The sequence below is a fragment of the Dipodomys merriami genome, unplaced genomic scaffold (assembly GCF_024711535.1).
Source record: "Dipodomys merriami isolate MVZ:Mamm:240054 unplaced genomic scaffold, mDipMer1.0.p SCAF_56, whole genome shotgun sequence".
In the NCBI taxonomy this organism is placed as follows: Eukaryota; Metazoa; Chordata; class Mammalia; order Rodentia; family Heteromyidae; genus Dipodomys; species Dipodomys merriami.
The window spans coordinates 4,335,771-4,354,461 of NW_027206135.1; the positions used below are offsets into that span (position 1 = coordinate 4,335,771).

Here is an 18,691-nt window from a genome sequence, read left to right on the forward strand (position 1 = left end):
AGATGAGAGTCTCAGACTTTGCTGCCCAGGTTGGCTTCAATACATGATTCTCAGATCTCAGCCTCCTGAGCAACTAAGATTACAGATGTGAAATGTCAGCACTGGCTCAAGCAACTTTTTTTTTAATTGATGACAATACATGTCAAAAATCTTATCTCCTAACCATTTTTTAAGTATTCAGTACTGTTAAATATGTTAACATTATTGCCCATCTTCAGATTATTTCTATGAATCTGACTAGTTTAGATATCTCAGAAGTGGAATCATACAGTATTTTTGTGTGACTTATTTCATTGGCCCCGCAGGGTGGTGAAGTAAACAAAATACCATAGGAAGTAAGCAAAAGCACCTAGCATCAAGCCAATATGTCCTAGTACCCTTCCCACTGGACTTCCGTTGCATTTCTGGATTTTTAAGAAATGAAAATATGGTCAGCCTGTTATATGGGCTTAAAATTGTCTAATGGTGGCAGAAAACACCTTTGCCCTGCTTTTCAGGCAAGACTCATAAGGCAAGATTTATACACCTTTATGTCCCAGAATTTACCACCTCTTCCATTGGCCAAATTTCCACCATCCTGCCACATCTTGTTAGAAGTCAAACCTCATTGATATGTGTGGTCCCTATTTTGAGTCATTTGGGTTTGGTCTGGAAACAGGTTTGGCTGGTGATTAAGATAATTTGCGGGGGGGGGGGGGCGTCAGGCTTGAACTCAAGGCCTAGATGCGGTCCTTGAGCAGTTTTTGCTCAAGGCTAGTGCCGTACCACTTGAGCCATAGAACCACTTCTGGTTTTCTGGTGGTTCATTGGAAATAAAGAATCTTAGGGACTTCCCTGTCCTGGCTGGCCTTCAACGGCCATCCTCAGATCTCAGCCTCCTGAGTAGCTAGGATTATAGGCGTGAGCCACCGGCGCCCACATTTTGAGAGGTCAACTCTTGGGAGCCTTTATTAAAAAGCCGGAGCATTCTTAAGGCATGATGCCATTCTGGGTACTCAGCGTCCCGGGAATGAGCAAATCCTTGGTTTCCGCAGGCTGCGCTTCGCCACGCCCCCCAGGACGCCCCGCCCCTGCGCGGGGCCCAGGGTTGCTCAGCCTTGCCTTGGCTCCGCAGCCTCCCTTTCCTGGCCTTCCTCCTGTCTGCGCGTGCGGCATGGAGCCCGGCCGGGACCTGGGGGCCTCGGCAGGCCGCTCGCTGCTGCTCTGCTCCGCGCTGCTGGTGGCGGGCTGTGCGTTGGGCCTGCGCCTGGGCCGCGGGCGCGGGGCGGCGGACCGCGGGGCGCTCGCCTGGCTCTGCTACGACGCCCTGGTGCACTTCGTGCTGGTAAGTGCCGACGCCGGCCTCGTGGGGGATGGGGCGCCCCTCCATCTTCCCGAGCCTGGGGTGATCCAGACGGCGGGGAGTCTGCAGAGACCACCTCCCCCCACAACCCAGGCCTGAGGCTGCACCCTCCTGAATTCACCTAGGCTCAGGTGCTGCTCTTTCCTTTGTTAACTTACCCCCCACCCCGCATCGCTGGAGGAATTTCTGCTTTGACGTAGTTGATTTCAAGCTACCCACAGGCAAGAACCTCAGTTCTGAGTAGGGGGTTGGGGGGACCACTTGGGAGCTGAGATCGTTGGTGGATGTTTTGTGTCTGTTTTTTGTTTTTTTCTTTAAATCACAAAAGTCCAGGCTGGCCACAACACAAAGCAAATAAAACCCTGTACTTCAACGGTAACCACCATCTCTTGGATGAACCAGACACAATACTGAGCTTAAAATTTCTAAGCTAGTAGTTATTGTCCCTATTTCTTAGGGGTGAAACAGGCCCCCAAATAGTGAAGTCCTAGTGCCTTTAAAAAAAAAATTAATTTTGATTAAAGCTTGCACTGTATGTTACTTGAGGCTTCAAGATGCTAAGATCTAAGGATCGGGGTTCAAACCCACCCCCTGGCAGAAAAGTCCATGAGGCTCATCTCCAATTAAACACCAGAAACCAGAAGGAGAGCTGTGGCTCCACTCCCCAGCAGGGGCTGGGAATGTGGCTTAGTGGTAGAGTGCTTGTCTAGCATGCATGAAACCCTGCAGGTTTCCTCAGTACCACATACACAGAAAAAGCTGGAAATTCTGCAGTTGGCTCAAGTGGTAAAGTGCTAAAAAGCCCAGGCCCTGAGTTCAAGCCCCAAGACTGGCAAAACAAAGTCCCAAGACTGGAAAAACACACACACTTTAAAATTTCATCCCATACTTTTCCCATCAGTAAGTAAGCAGGACAGTTAACCTAAATTCACATTTACTGTAATACAAACCTTTACTATTTGCCAACTGGGCTAAATGAGAAAGTTCTATTGAAATGTCTGTCTCATACACTGACCAAAAAAAAAAAAACAAACCTATTGTAAAACAATTTTTTTTTTTTTTGGTAAACTTGTTGGCTCAGTGGTAGAGTGCTTGCCTGGCATGCATGAGGCCCTGGGTTTGATTCCTCAGCACCACATAAGCAGAAAAAAGCCAGAAGTGGCGGTGTGGCTCAAGTGGTAGGGCGCTAGCCTTGAGCTGAAGAGCTGAGGGACAGCACCCAGTTCAGCGCCCAGTTCAGCCCCCATGATCAACAACAATAACAACAAAAATACACCAACGTTGAATCTAGACAAACCTTTACCAGAACTGACAGTGCTAGTACCCACAGAGTCACCAAGGAACTGGTAGTAGATGGGTGACCAGAGATGCTCCTGGGAGGAGGCATCTACTTGGCCATTAGGTACTGGATTCTTGATGTTGTATAATAAAGACTTTGAGGACATATTGAGGTAGAGACCAAGAAAGTTTATTAGTAAAGTGAAAGAAAAATAGATTGTACACAATCTAGACATTGATGCTGGCCCATCTAATAACAGTTGCAATGAATGTTTTGATGTCTCTGGTACTGATGTTGAAAAGTAGGTTGCAGTTCAATTCAAATTCACCTTAGGACATAAGCACTCCATTTTAACCTAATACATCGTAATTTCATCATCTCTACTGTTAAACATAATTTTTTTTTTTGGTCGGTCGTGGGGCTTGAACTCTGGGCCTGAGCGCTGTCCCTCAGCTCTTTAGCTCAAGGCGAGCGCTCTACCACTTGAACTACAGCACCACTTCCCGTTTTCTGGTGGTTTTTATTGGAGATAAGAGTTTCATGGACTTTCTTGCCTGGGGCTGGCTTTGAACCTCGATCCTCAGATCTCAGCCTCCTGAGTAGCTAGGATTACAGGTGTGAGCCCTGGCACCTGTCTTTAAACATAATTTTATCAGTTGAGCCAAATATATGGAAGTTGTCCTACTCATTAAACTTGGATTTTAATGTTTGGACTTCCTTCCCTTCACAAATAGGATTGATTCAGTCATATGCTCCAACTAAGATGGGTGTCCATCTCTGAAAAGTTTTCTCCCTATTCCCTAGATAGCCTGCCCTCCCTCCCTCCTTCTCTCCCTCTCTCTTTCCCTCCCTTCCTCCCTCCCTCCTTTCCTTCCTCCCTTCCTTCCTTTCTTCCTTCCTTCCTTCTTTCCTTCCTTCCTTCCTTCCTTCCTTCCTTCTTCCCTCCCTCCCTCCCTCCCTCCCTCCCTCCCTCCCTGTCTCCCTCCCTCCCTCCCTCCCTTCCTGTCTCCCTCCCTCCCTTCCCTCCCTTCCTCCGTTCCTCCCTTCCCACCCCTTCTGTCTTTCCTTGCTCAGTTCCCTAAGCACATGATTGTTTGGGGTAGCAGACAAGGTCAGAGAGAGACTGTTGTAAGGTGAGAAATCAGAGAAGCCACATTTTGAGAAGCCAAATCTTCGAGTCTTTATTATAAAGCTGGTGACTGCATAGTGGACTCCTATCTCAAAGACCAGCAGCTAGCAAATAACATTTTACACTGTTAGGAATGCCATGAAAGCCAGAAAGGAAAGAAAGAACAAAAACCAATGCCAACAAACCAATTCAGCTCCAATGAGAGCTGAATTGGGATACCATGTTGACCTGAGAAGAGACAGGAGACAGGAGACTGGACAGGAATGTGGAGACACAGGCATGGCAATGACCCTTGAGCTGTGTTCTGGGCTTAAATAGGTCAGGGGGCAAGGTCACCAGAAACTCTCAGTCCTAAGCACTGGATTGACAGGTTGAGTAACCTATGAGCCAAGTCTCCGCCTCTGCCTCTAGGGATTGAGACATTCTCATCACCTGAGAGGTGGAGCTTCTCATCTTCCCTCATCATGAAGACAAGGTGCCAGACTCTACCAACCACCATGTGGCCAAGATGGAAGCAGCCAGACCCGTTCTTCCTACTTCCCTACTTCAAGACAAAGACTTTGCTTTTTCCTTTTAACTAATTATGAGGAAGTATAAGGCTGAAAAGCGAAAATGGTGCCTTTTGAATCAAGCTATTAATTTAGTGTTTGTCTCTGGATTCCTGGCTGTTTCCCATGCTTCCTTTTCCCTGATCTATCCTGACTGAAAATCAAAGTTTATAGTGTTGAAAAGGAAAGCACAGTTGTATATGTGGATGTAACAAGTATTGCTGGAATGCTGGAATTCTTTTTTTCCTGATAATGTGTGGAGATGAGAGATAGTGAATATCTTTTTTTTTTTTTTTTTGGTCAGTCATGGGCCTGGGCGCTGTCCCTCAGCTCTTCAGCTCAAGGCTAGTGCTCTACCACTTGAGCCACAGCGCCACTTCCGGCGTTTTCTGCTTATGTGTTGCTGAGGTGCTCAGGAATCGAACCCAGGGCCTCATGCTTGCAAGGCAAGGACTCTACCATGGAGCCACCTTCTCAGCCCTGTAAATATCTTTAACTCTTTTTAATAGAAGTGATCCCTAAATTACCACTTGAACATACAATCTCTCAAAGGACAGAGGAGTTGAACAGGTTGCTAGGCTCACTCAAAACTTATTACTAAAACATATTTTAGACATGTACAGTAAAAAAGCACTAAACTATGGGTCTGTATATTCACTGCTTAGTTTAAGATTAGCTTGAGCTGGGCACTGGTGGTTCACATCTACCATCCTAGCTACTCAGAAAGCTGAGATCTTGTTCAAAGCCAGCCAGGGCAGGACAGTCTGTGAGACTCTTATGTCCAGTTAACCAACAAAAAGAAGCTGGAAGTGGAGTGGTGGCTTGAGTGGTAGAACACTAGCCTTGAGAATAAAAAAAAAGCTCAGAGATAGCTCCCAGGTCCTGAGTTTTAAGCCCTGGCATTGGACTGACCTCCCCACCACACACACACACACACACACTTATTTTGCTTGTGGTTTATTTCATATTTTAAAATTTACAACCAAGCACTGATGTCTCACACCCATAATCCTAACTACATAGGTAGTCTGAGATCTGAGGATTGTAATTTAGAGCCAGCCTGGGAAGAAAAGTCTACAAGTTTCCATGTTCAGTTAACCATCAAAATGCCAGACTAGAGGCATAGCTCAAGTGGTAGAAAACCATCTGTGAGCAAAAATATCAAGTGAGATAGTGAAGCCTTAAGCTCAAACCTTGATACTGGCACAAAAAAATTAAAAATACAAAAAGAAAGCCATCCATGAATCAAATGCCCTCCTCTTCACCATCTTCTGTAGTCCTCAGGGGACAGCAAGAAGAAATATGTCCAGCATGTGTCATCCAGAGGACACCAGGGCTGGCATTATGATGCCTGGTCACTTACCAAAAGGTGATTGTTTCAGTTTTGAGTTTAGGCCAGGTCTCACTGTGTAGCACACACTGATTTTGAATTGGAGATGCTCCTCCTCTACTTCCTGAATGCTGGGACGATAGCTGTGCATCATCATGCCCAGCAGACATGTTCTCTTTAATTTTTATTGGTGGTTATTGGCGCTTACAAGTGTTTGAAATGTTCAGCACACTGCCAAACTCAATATGAAGATTTCTCTTGGGTCCTGGTAAGGGAGTATTTGGCAGTAAAGCAGTGTTGGTACCTGCCACTAGATTGAAGCCAGGCTTCAGTGGTAAGAACACTAGCCTTGAGCACAGCGAGGCTCAGGGACAGTGCCCCAGCCCCAAGTTCAAACCCCACAACAGACATAAAACAAAGCAAAACAAAAAAAAACCTGAGAATAAAGCCATCTTATGACCCAGCTAATACTATATGGTTCAAGGATAGCTAGTCAGGAGAACAATCTTAGGCTGTCTGTGGAAGTTCACCAAATGTGGTTTTAACATTTATTGAATGTAATCAACATGTGGGCCTGTTTTTGTTTGTTTTTGTTTGTGGTGGTTGTCCTAGGCAATATTTCTGAGCTTTTTTGATCAATCTTAGCATTTCACCACTTGGGCTGTGCTTCATTTCTAGCTTTTTGATGGTTAACTGGAGATAAGAGTCTTATGGACTTTCCTGCCCAGGCTGGCTTTGAACCTCAATCCTCAGCTTTCAGCCATTTGAATAGCTAGGATTACAGGTGTGAGCCACTGGTGCCCAATTGTCATAACAGCTTTTTTGCTGTAGGCTAGCATTCTTATCATCTGAAGCACAGGGTCACTTCTGGCTTTTTTGTTTTGTTTTTTGGAAGTTAATTAAAGATAAGAGGCTCATATACTTTCCTGCCCCAAGCTAGCTTCAAACCTCAATCCTTAGGTCTCAGCCTCCTGAGTATCTAGAATTATAGAGGTCAGCCTGTATATTAAACACAAACTATCTTCCTAGGTTTTTGAGGATGAGGATGATGATGGTATTCGAGACTCTAGAAATGTGTGATCTAATGGCACCTGCTCATTACAATAACACAAAGCTAGAAACATGGAGATAGAGCAGGGAAAGAAATGCATCTTCTTGGGATTCTTGGAAGAAAGGGGAATTTGAGCTGAGATTTGAAATATGAGTAGAACTTCAATAGGTAGATATACAATGGAATAGCTTTGTTAGACACTCATTGGTTCCTGCATATAATTCATCTCCAGGTTACTGCTTTCCCCTTACCCATAGAGTTTCTTCTGAGGAAAGGTCTCTAGCCTAGTACTGGAATCTATATTTTGCTCCTGGGCTCAGTTAGCAAGGTTGTCAGTGGAAGTCACATCCAGTTTTTGGATGAGATCCACTATCTAATTTTAAAAGGCCTTTCATCTTACAGATAACTTAGCTTGAGGCCTACAGAGGGTCAAATTCAGCCCAGCCCCTTTGCCTCTCCAGACCACTTCAGTGATACTTTCTCTAGAAAGTTCCCAGACCAAGTTAAGGAAATGGTATGAATTTTTCTACTTGGGCTAGTGAAAATAAAGTTTTAAAGCTAATGGACTGGGGGTATTTGTTTGTATGAACATACACATGTTTTTTAAAGAAGATGATTATATATATATGCATCTAAACCATGCTTACCAATTTAGTGCTTATGAGGATTGTGAGTGAAAAATATATCACCTTCAAGCTGGGTGCTGGTGGCTCAAGCCTGTAAATAAATAAAAAGTAAACCTTCAAAGACACTGAAGCCAGGATTAAATGGATATAAAGTTGGAAGATACTTATAAGCTGAGAATGTCATTTCCTCTCTCTCTGTGTCTGTCACTCATTCAGTCACATTCTCTCTCACACACATACACTCTCTCTCCTTTCTGTGCTGTTCCTGAGGCTTGAACTCAGGGCCTAAGTGTTGTCCCTGAGCTTTTTTTTGCTCAAGGCTAATGTTCTACCACTTGAGCCAAAGCTCTACTTCCGGCTTTTGGGGTGGTTAACTGGAGATGACAGGCTCACAAACTTTCCTGCCTTGGCTGGTTTCAAACCGTGATTCTTAGATTGGCCTCCTGAGTAGCGAGGATTGTAGATGTGAGCCACCATCACCTGGAAGGCTGTTACAAACTGTGAGTGAAATAATATCTTACAAGTAACTTATGGGCGATGACCCAAATATAACACAAACTGTAGTATAATTTTGGGAAGTTCTTGAAGAAAGGATATTCCATTGGAGGTACTCCTCTTAATGACATAGGGTCAAGATACTGGATCTGCAGAGAAAGAAATTGTGTCCCATTGAAGAGAACAGTATTTCTGTAGTCACAATACTATAAAGGCTATCGAGGGGCTTTGCAGCTTTTAAATCCACTTACAGATAAAGCAACCAAGGCAAATATATTTACAAAATAAGAACAGACATGTAATCAATTTCAACAATAGCTACACAAGCAGTGGACAGAAGGTGAGAGTTGGAAAGGGTGTGAGGGACCATGGGGTGTGTGTGTGTGTGAGAGAGAGAGAGAGAGAGAGAAAGAAAGAGAGAGAAAGATTTTTTCCTTTTACAAGGTAAGTCTATACACTGCACCACACTGATGAATAAACAGGCTGAAAATTTTCAGTTTATAATGTTACTTAAATAACCAGTAAAAGAATAATACAGCTCTCAAGAACTCAAAGGACTGGAAGTAACTTTTGAGGTTGACTGGTCTTAAAGAAATAGTATATTATGAGTTAATGACATAAATCACTAGAAGGATAGATAGAGTGGCTAGAAGTGGTTAACTGGGAAGTGGTACTGTAGTGAATGAGAGGAGGTGCACGCAAGGTTAATGTTGCACAAAACAATTGTTTTGGTTAAAAGCAAGTAGGAAAAGGTGATGACCAGCAACAAAGTTTATTCAAGGAAAAGGAACATTTCAGTAACGGGGAAATTTTAAGTTTAATAGTAGATATTACCTAAATCAAGGAATGCCTAAGCATGTTATATTTTTCCATATTTGCCCGCATGGAACCTGATGCTGGTGGCTCACACCTGAAATCCTGGCTCCTCCAGAAGCTGAGATCTGAGGATCACAGTACAGAGGCAGCCTACGCAGACAAACCCAACATTTATCTATAGCAAAAAGTTGAAGTGGGGCACTAGCGGCTCACACCTGTAATCCTAGCTACTCAGAAGGCTGAAATCTAAAGATTGTGGTTCAAAGCCAGCCCGGGCAGGAAAGTTCCTGAGATTCTTATCTCCAATAAAAAACACCAGAAAACGAAGTGGCACAGCGCTAGCCTTGAGCAAAAGAACTCAAGGACAGCACCCAGGCCCAGAGTTCAAGCCCCAGGACTTTCAAAACAAAAAAAGTTGAAAACATGGTTCAACTGGTAAAATGCCAGCTCTGAGTTCAAGCGCCAAAAATTAAAAAAAAAATCACCCTTATGTGGGCAATTTATACTTTAGTATAGCCATTCAACAACTATTTTTGTTAAGATGAGCTTGGATTTTTATTGTTCAAAAAAAAACCCCAACCAAACAAAAAAAACTACTATGAGGTTCTTCTCAAAGATATAAGATCCATGGAATACTCTACTTAATAGAACAGTTAAATGTATTTCTGATTTTATAATGCCAAGAATGGTATTTATTTAAGTTTTAACATTAGGGCTGGGAAGGTGGCTCAGTGGTAGAGCTCTTGCCTTGCATGCTTGAGGACCTGGGTTCGATTCCTCAGCACCACATAAGCAAAAAGAAAAAAGCCGGAAGTGGCGCTGTGGCTCAAGTGGTAGAGCGCTAGCCTTGAGCTGAAGAGCTGAGGGACAGCACCCAGGCCCAGAGTTCAGGCCCCACGACTGGACCCCCCCCCAAAAAAAATTTAACATTAGCTTATAATAATTACACAGAGGAGGATTTCATTGTTACATTGTCATTAGTATTACAGTATATTCCAATCAGTCTCACCCTATCACCTTCCCTTCCCACCATTCAACTATTTCTATAGTAATATGTATATATAATATATATATATATATATATCCCCCCAATGGTATATGTATACATGCATGCTATATCTATTTATATCTATCTATCTATCTATCTATCTATCTATCTATCTATCTATCTATATATGTTGTTTTTCTTTTGGTCGGTTGTGGGGCTTGAACTCTGGGCCTGGGAGCTGTCTCTGAGCTTTTCAGCTCAAGGCAAGCACTCTACCAATTGAGCTACAGTACCACTTCTGGTTTTCTGGAGGTTTATTGGAAATAAGAGTCTCATGGCCTTTCCTTCCCTGGGCTGGCTTTGAACTGCAATCCTCAGATCTCAGCCTCCTGAGTAGCTTGGATTATAGGCGTGAGCCACCAGCACCCAGCTACATCTTTATCTGTATCTATCTATGTATCTATCTATATCACTATATATGTAGTGATATGTATACACACACACACACACATATATATATCACATCTAGCTGTCTGTCTATTCTATCTATCATATTTCCTTTATTCATCTATTGTTGGTCACCTCAACTGATTCTATTGTGAATAAGGCTGCAGTAAACAGCATAGCAGGTGACTTTCTGGTATATCGATTTATTCTCCTTTAATTAAATGCTCAATAGTGGTATACTGGGGTCATAAATGGAGAAAGTCTATTTTTAGTCTTGAGAAAATGCCATACTGATTTACTGATTAACATAATGGCTATACTAGTTTGCATTTAAAAAAAAAAAGTATTTATGATACACTAGCTTTGGGTATCTTCATTTTCAAGTCTTGGTAGGCTGGGCTCCAGAATCATACCCCACAAAGCTCTGGATGGGGTGGAACTCAGAATACTGAGCGTGCTGCCCTGCGGTGCGCAGGTCTGTGGTGCTATCCTGTAGTGGTGCCAGTAAACAGGACACTTTTGTTTTCTTCTCTGTAGGAAGGCACTTTTGTCTACTTGTCTTTATCGGGAAACATTGCAGATTCTGAAGAAGGCTTGATTGCATCTTTATGTAAGTAATTAAAAACATTTGCATTTGAAATGTTGGCAGAGATGAATTACAAGTGTGGCTGTCGACGAAATGAGAGCCTACATCAAGTTTTGTTTGATTTCATATATGTATCATGTGTGGAGCAGTAGTCAGATAATAGATTATTGGTTATCTAGAGTAGAAAGTAGGGGTAGGAGTGTTGGGGCGAGTAGGGGAATGGCTGCTAATAGATATTAGTTTCTTCTTGGGGTCCAACAAAATGTTCTAAATTAGATTGTGGTCATTCAAATCTGTAACGATATTAAAAACCATTCTTTAGACAGAAGAATTGTATGCCATGTGACTTAAGTCTCAGTAAAGCTGTATATTAGAAACATCATAGCCAGGTGCTGGTGGCTCATGCCTGTAATCCTAGCTAATGAGGAGGCTGAGATCTGAGTGGGGATCATGGTTTGAAACTAGCCCCTGTAAGAAAGTCTGTAAGACTCTGATCTGCAATTAACCACTGAAAAGCTAGAAGTGGAGCTGAGTAGCTCAAGTGGTAGAGCGCTAGCCTTAAGCAAAAAAGCTTAGGGACAGCACTCAGGCCCTGAGCTTAAGCCCCGGCCTTGCACCAAAAAGAAAAAAAAAGTATATCTGGTTGGGGATTTTAACCAGTGGTAGAGCAACTTGTCTAGCATTATGTGAGGTCCTGCACTGCAGAAACAAAGATTAAAAACAAAAAATGTTTGTGTGTGTACACAAATTAAAGAGTGTAAAGTATTTGAAATGGATATTCTTTTATACTTTTAGCATCAACTTCCTTTTTTTTCTGTCAGTCATGGGGGCCTGGGCGCTGTCCCTCAGCTCTTTCAGCTCAAGGCTAGCGCTCTACCACTTGAGCCACAGTGCCACTTCCAGCTTTTTCTGCTTATGTGGTGCTGAGGAATTGAACCCAAGGCCTCATGCATGCAAGGCAAGCACTCTACCACTGAGCCACCTTCCCAGCCCTCAACTTCCTTTTTAATTTCCCTGTCTCCTCCTGTCCTGCCAAGGTAGTAACAGTTACCAGTCTCCTCACCCTCATTGCAATCTCATGGTATGGACTTTACACAACATTCTTTGTTAAGATGGACCAATGAGCCACAGGTAAAACTGCTTTGCTCAGGATGATTGCCCTCAGATTTTGCATCTGCAATTTTCCTCTCTCTCCTTTCCTTCTTCCCTCTTACCCCCTCTCCTCCCTTTCTTCCCTCTTCCCCTTTTCCACCTCCCTCTTCTCCCTCCTCTCCTGTCTCTTTTCCCCTTCCTTTCCCCTCTCTCCCCTCCCAGTCTAGGAGGAAACCCAGGGCCTCATGCACATTAAGCTTCTGCTGCACCTCTGAGCACCACGCCCAGCCTAACACATTTCTTTGGAGTCACTTGTGTCCTCCAGCCAGAAATTATGTGGGTTCTCCTGCTCATTGCTAGTGTTAGGAAACTTCTAGAGAATGGAGTCTGCTACAGTCAGTGCTTCTGAAAACAGGTCAGTGGTCACCTGGGAGGTGAGCTCTTTGGGGCGGGCATGCTGCTGCTTCATTTCCAGGGTTTATGTTAAACCTTGCTTGAGATGGCAGGCAGAGCCCTGAGGCTCAGGGCCATGTTGCAGCCTACCTACTGCCTGGCCCCGGAGAAACTGATTTGCCCAGATTCATTCAATGGCATTCAATGCAGATGTCTTACATGGTCTTTCTCAGTCATCCTCACATTTACGTGCTCTTCTTAAACAAGTGAAAAAAAAAAATCCCTAAATGACTGACACTCTACCACTTGAGCCACAACTCTACTTCTGGCTTTTTGGTGGTTAATTGGAAATAAAAGTTTCACAGACTACCTGGGCTGGCTTGAAACCAAGATCTTCAGCTCTCAGCTTCCTGAGTAGATAGGATTACAGGTGTGAGCCACTGTCACCAGGCTTTACGGAAAGTGTTGGCCTCAGTGTGAGCCACTTCCGGGCTGTGTTTGTGGCCTGATGGTTGCTGCATTCTCCAGGCCCATCACAGGGAATCCCATCTGCTCAGAAAAGATTGGTGGAATAAAGACTGGATGGATGGTGGTTTGGGAGCTGTTTTGTTTTCATTGTCTAAACACCACTAATCTCTTTTCTTCTAAAGCATTTGCTTTTACCTAAATGATTTCCTGCACCAACTGGTACATTTTGCCTATGTGTAAACTTAGGGGGAAGTTTTTCCTTTCACTTACTCTGCAGTTACCCAGGTACTGCATTAACTTTGAAGCACAGCCAGTGGCTAAGGACAGATCTCTGCAGTGCCTGGCATCAGGCAGGGCCTCTGGTGCCTTATCTTGGCTGTTCTTTATCTCAAGTCAGCCTGTCAGGAGAAACCTTTGTTCCTGGTCTGGAGAAATCATCTTCCACTGGCCATTAGAGTGGAGAGCTTTCCACTATGCAGGACATTCAGATGCCAGTAGTTTTTGACCATTCGTACTTCTATTTTCTTTTATTTTTTTTAAAGTCTCACGTATTTTTCTGCCCCAGCTGGCTCTGAATCTTGATTCTCAGATCTGAATCTCTTCAGCAGCTAGGATTATTGGCATGAGCCACTGGCACCTAGCCACTGATCATTTTTATCATGTGTGTGTGTTGGTCCTGCGGCCTGGGTGTTGTCCTTTAGCTTTTTTTGCTCAAGGCTGGCACTCTTAAAACTTGAACCACAGGTTGGTGATAAGAGTCTCACAGATTGTTCTGCCCAGGTCACTTTGACCTGGATCCTCAGGTCTCAGCCTCCCAAGTAGCTAGGATTACAGGTAGGTGTAAGCCACCAGTGCCAGGCCCTTTGGCACTTTTTTGGCGGGGTGGTGGTGGTGGTGGTGGTGGTGGTGGTGGTGGTGGTGGTGGTGGTGTGTCAGTCGTGGGGCCTGAACTCTGGGCCTGGGTGTTGCCCCCTCAGCTCTTCAGCGCAAGGCTAGCACTCTACCACTTGATCCACAGCGCCACTCTGGCTTTTTTCTGCTTATGTGGTGCTGAGGAATTGAACCCAGGGCCTCATGCATGCAAGGCAAGCACTCTACCACTGAGCCACCTTCCCAGCCCCTGGCACATTTTGAAAGGAATAGGAGAACAGTATTTGAAGGAAGAAAGGAGTCAGGGATGTCTACTTTTTCAGTCTTATCATTCAAGGACTTAGGACCAGCATATATTACTTTTACGAATTAAAAATATGTAAATTAAGCAGGGAGAAAAATGATTTCGGTGCATGGTCTAAAAGGGCTTCTTTCCTTCCTTCTTTCCTTCCTTCCTTCCCACATAGTACACAGGTACCCTATCACTGTGCAAATTACCCCCTCACCTCACGTTTGTTTGTATTTTGTTTTTGAGATAGGGTCTTCACTACCTTAGCTTAGGCTAGCCTTTAACTTGAGATCGTCCTGCCTCTGCCTCTTGGGTTTCTGGGCGCGTGCGTGCATGTGTGTGTGCGTGTGTGTGTGCGTGTGTGTGTGTGTGTGTGTGTGTGTGTGTGTGTGTGTGTGTGTGTGTGTGTGTGTGTGTGTGTGTGTGTGTGTGTGTGTGTGTGTGTGTGTGTGTGTGTGTGTGTGCCCATGCCAGCTTCTAGAAGAAACATTTTGATCATGGGTCTAAAAAGATTCTTAGGTTACCTTTACTCCCAGCAAGCACAGCTGAGGGGCTGCAATGTCCCTTTGTCTCCTTTTTATTTACTTTGTAGATCTGACTATATTGTTTCCCTCATCCTGTATCATCTCAGTATTCAATTAATAAATGTTGTTTTGAAAAGTCAGATGCCAGTGACTCACACCCTGTAATCTTAGCTACTCAGGAGGCTGAGATCTAAGGACTGTAGTTCAAAGCCAGCCAAGCAGGAAGATTTATGTGATTCCTATCTCCAATTAACCACTAAAAAACTGGAAATTCAAGCCTCAATACTAGCACCAAAAGAAAAAAATGTTTTGAACTGGGCATGTAGCTCATGCCTGTGACCCTAGCACTCAGAAGGCAGAGACTGGAGAATCTTGATTTTCAGACCAGCCTGGGCTACATAGTAACACCTTACCTCAAACAAACAAAATAAAACAAATTAAACACCAAAAAATATATTTTTAGTTAAACATTTCCTTAGTAATAATTTTTCCTCAACTAAACTATACTTACAGTCTTTATGTTTGAAAAAGTATATATATACATACATACATATTGTCTGTCATGGAGTAAACTCAGGGCCTGGGCACTATCCCTGAGCTTTTGCTCAAGGCTAGTGCTCTACCACTTTGAGTCATGGTACCACTTCTGGTTTTCTGGTGGTTAATTGGAGATAAGAGTCTCATGAACTTTCCTTCCCAGGCTGGCTGTGAACTGTGATCCTCAGATCTCAGCCTCCTGAGTAGCTGGGATTACAGGAGTCAGCCACTAGCATCCAGCAATGTTGAAAATTTAAAGCACAAAAATTTTAATGCATTTCCCGAGATCATGATTAAAGATTGCCTTTGCAGCTGGGTGCTAGTGCCTCATACTTGTAATCCTAGCTACTTAGGAAGCTGAGATCTGAGAATCACAGTTTGATACCAGCATGGGCAGGAAAAAGCTCTTGAGAGACATAGATCTACAATTAACTGCCAAGAAAAAACAAAAAAGCTGGAAGTGGCACTGTGACTCAAGTAGTAGAGTGCTAGCCTTGAGCATGGAAGCTCAGGAACAGTGCACAGGCACTGAGTTCAAGTCCCTCCCAGGACTGGCACAAAGAGAGAGAGAGAGAGAGAAAAGAAAAAAAAGATTGTGTTTGCAAAATCTGATGATGTTGAATTAATTTAGGATTTTGCTACTTTATAGTGAAAAGGGTTCACGGTGGTGAGGGAGAATATGTGCGTGCACTTTGGAGGTTGGAGAGTATTCTACGTATCTGATATTACTACTATACTTGTGTTGGGCATCATGCAGAGAGTGGGGCGAGAATTCTTTTGCTCTCCTTCCAGGATAAAGGTCATGTTGCTTAACTATCATAATCATGCTCCCCAGTTGGATGACAGCAGGATTTGATTTTAGGGAAAGAGTATGGCAAAGCTGACATACGATGGCTCCATTTTGACCCAAATATCGTGTCTTTGGAAATTTTCACCGTTGTGGTAGGTGGGTTCCTGGCGTTGTTCCTCATTTATGCCATTGTGATGGAGAGATATTACCGGTAAGTGAGGGTGATTACTTCCTTAGTTAAAAGAAAGCAAATGTCAGTTGTCTCAATGCCTGACTAACATTTAGAGCAGGTTGTGACCAATTGTATTTGTGAGATGGGAAACAGCATGGAAGTGAAAATGATTTGATATCTCCTAACAGTCACGGGGGAGCCAGGATAATTTTGGATCATTCACAATTAGAAGTAGGAGCTGTGGGATACTGGGAACAGCAGTGGTTTTGTGGAGACAAGATGGTGTTAACAGTGTCGAATGACTGACCACTAATATTTTGGAGACTGTAAATGTAAAAGAGTAAAACAGATATATAATTCCATATTGTATTCTCTAAATAGATCTAGAAAACTTCTGTCCCACTTGAAACAAAGTGAATTCTCTGTGTTAGACATGGGTGAGTTGGACATGGAAGGGAAGAGAAGTTTCCAGAAGCAAGTTCTTGCTGCTTTGGGTAGGCAGAAGACTGGGGAGATGAGAACTTAACTATCCTTGGAGTCAGATTGAAAGAGCTCATCTCTCCTCCTTGCCCTAGTGTTTTCCTCTCCTGGGGAGTTTCTTAGTCACCTGAGATAAAAAGATAACAGTACTTGGAGGGGGGTGTGAGTCCCTAAAACAATGTCCAGTGTGCACAACTGCATTTTATTTTCTATCTGTACTAAAAAAAAGTCTTATGGAAAGCTTCAGTATAAAATCTCAGATTTGAAAGAGGTTTTCAAGGCCATTTGGTGCACTTTTACTCACCCAGTTTTACAGAGGTAGTGGCCATGAAAATTAAAAATTTCATGTAGATGAGGTGGCTCATGTCTCTAACTACTTGGGAGGCTGAGATCTGGGGGATCGTGATTTGAAGCTAGCCTGTGCAAAAAGTTCACAAGACCCCATCTCAATCACTAAAAAGCTGGATGTGGTAGCATATGCTTGTCATTTCAACTACACAGGAAATATAAATAGGAGGATTATGATACTGAGAGATCCTTATGATCAAAAAGTGACTAATACAAAAAGATCTGGGGATATGGTTGAAGGGGTAGAGGACTTGGCTAGCAAACATAGGGTCCTGAATTCAAACCATAGTACTAAAGAAAAAAAGTTACATTTTTTTTCTTGGTGCTTTCTCATAGTTTTGGCTCCTAGACCATAATTATGGATTACTACATGTACCTATGAGTTTGTTATTTCAAACATGCCTGATATGTGCATTGTCATGGACTTATTATATGCGAGGTACAGTGCTTTACCCCCTTACCACAGATCTCATTTAATTGTGGCTCATGTGAGATTCACTAAATCCTCAGAATAGTCCAAGAATGGTCTGCTAGAAAAAGTAACATTACTTGCCCCCAAAGAAAGAAAGAGTTTTTATGAATCATGTTGACTTACCCCATCAAGACAGCACTGCACAGAACCTCTCGCAGCCTTGTAGAAGCATTGTTGCTGGGAATGGAACCCAGGGGCTCATGCCTGCTAGGCAGCTGTTCTACCATCAGGTTACATCCCAGCCCTGGAGAGGTTTTCTATAGCAAAGGCTTCACTTAAAGAAAAGATGCAGTGAGCTGGTTACCGGTGAGTCACATTTGTAATCCTAGCTACTCAGGAGGCTGAGATCTGAGCCAGCACAAGCAGAATAGTCTGTGAGACCCTTCAATTAACCCCTAAGTAAAGCCAGAAGGGGAACTTTGCCCAGGCCCTGAGTTCAAGCCCATGAATAACCAAAATAAAAAAAAAGGGGAGGGGGGAAGGAAAGAAAAAAAGAGATAGATAGATAATAGAAGAATTGATCAATCGATAGATGCATGCGTGCAGTCGTTCAGGGTTCTGGGCTACAGCCATCAGGCAGTTTCATTCCTCTCTTCTTTCTCTCCGACAGGCACTTCCTACAGATCACACTGTGTGTTTGTGAACTCTATGGTGGCTGGATGACCTTCTTCCCAGAGTGGCTTATCCAAAGCCCCAACCTCAACACCAACAGTTGGCTGTACTTTTGGGTCTATCTGGTATTCTTTAATGGGTTGTGGGTTCTGATCCCAGGACTGCTATTATGGCAGTCTTGGGCAGAACTCAAGAAAATGCATCACAAAGGAACTGCTTTGGGGAAAAAGCGTTGGTGAATTTCAAAATCATACTGCCATTTTGCTTAAGAATGGATAGATTTAACATTCCAGTCTGCACTGTCTTTTTGTACTGTTGTTCCTGAAAACCTGTTTCAAATTGGTTGTGAGGTAACCAAGTTTTGTTGATTTTATTTTATTTTTTTAATTGAAGGACAGACACGGAAAAGAGATATCTGAGGGTATAGCTCAGTAACAGAGTGCTTGACTAGCAAGCACAAGGTACACACACACACACACATACACACAAAAGAACAGGGAAAGAGAATGAAATTTTAACTTGAATAATTGCATTTGATTATATACTTTTGTGGCTGGTATTAATTGTTCTACATTAATAAAGTTAAATGTCATAGAAAAATATAATGTATTATGTTATTCTTTTTTATTCCAAAGAACATGTTGCTTCCTCTTTTAATCTTCTGAATAGTTTCTTTTACTTATCAGTGTAAAACAAGAAGTAAAATGTGTGCTTCTGTTTTACTATAGTGGGCTTAAACTCAGGGCGTGGGCACTGTCTCTGAGCTTTTTGGTTCAAGACTAGGGCTCTACCACTTGAGCTACAGTGTTACTTCCAGCTTTCTAGTGGTTAATTGGAAATAAGTGTCTCATGGACTTTCTTGCCCAGGCTGGCTGCTAACCCTGATCCTCAGATCTCAGCCTCCTGAGTAGCTAGGATTACAGGCATGAGCCACCAGTGCCTGGTTTATTTGTGCTCTTTTAAAATGTGTAAATCCAACAAAAGCTTACTGTAGTGCCAACTGTAGT

At 43.2% G+C, this 18,691-nt stretch overlaps 1 protein-coding gene across 1 annotated transcript; it reads left to right on the forward strand.

Moving 5' to 3' along the window:
• The first annotated feature begins 1,100 nt into the window (after positions 1-1,100).
• On the forward strand, positions 1,101-18,278 carry Ebpl (EBP like). The gene is made up of 4 exons (XM_070000165.1): positions 1,101-1,324; positions 10,589-10,661; positions 15,673-15,811; positions 17,683-18,278. The coding sequence occupies exons 1-4, from the start codon at positions 1,154-1,156 to the stop codon at positions 17,921-17,923; spliced, it is 624 nt and encodes a 207-aa protein (XP_069856266.1). The 5' UTR covers positions 1,101-1,153; the 3' UTR covers positions 17,924-18,278.
• The last annotated feature ends 413 nt before the right edge of the window (positions 18,279-18,691 follow it).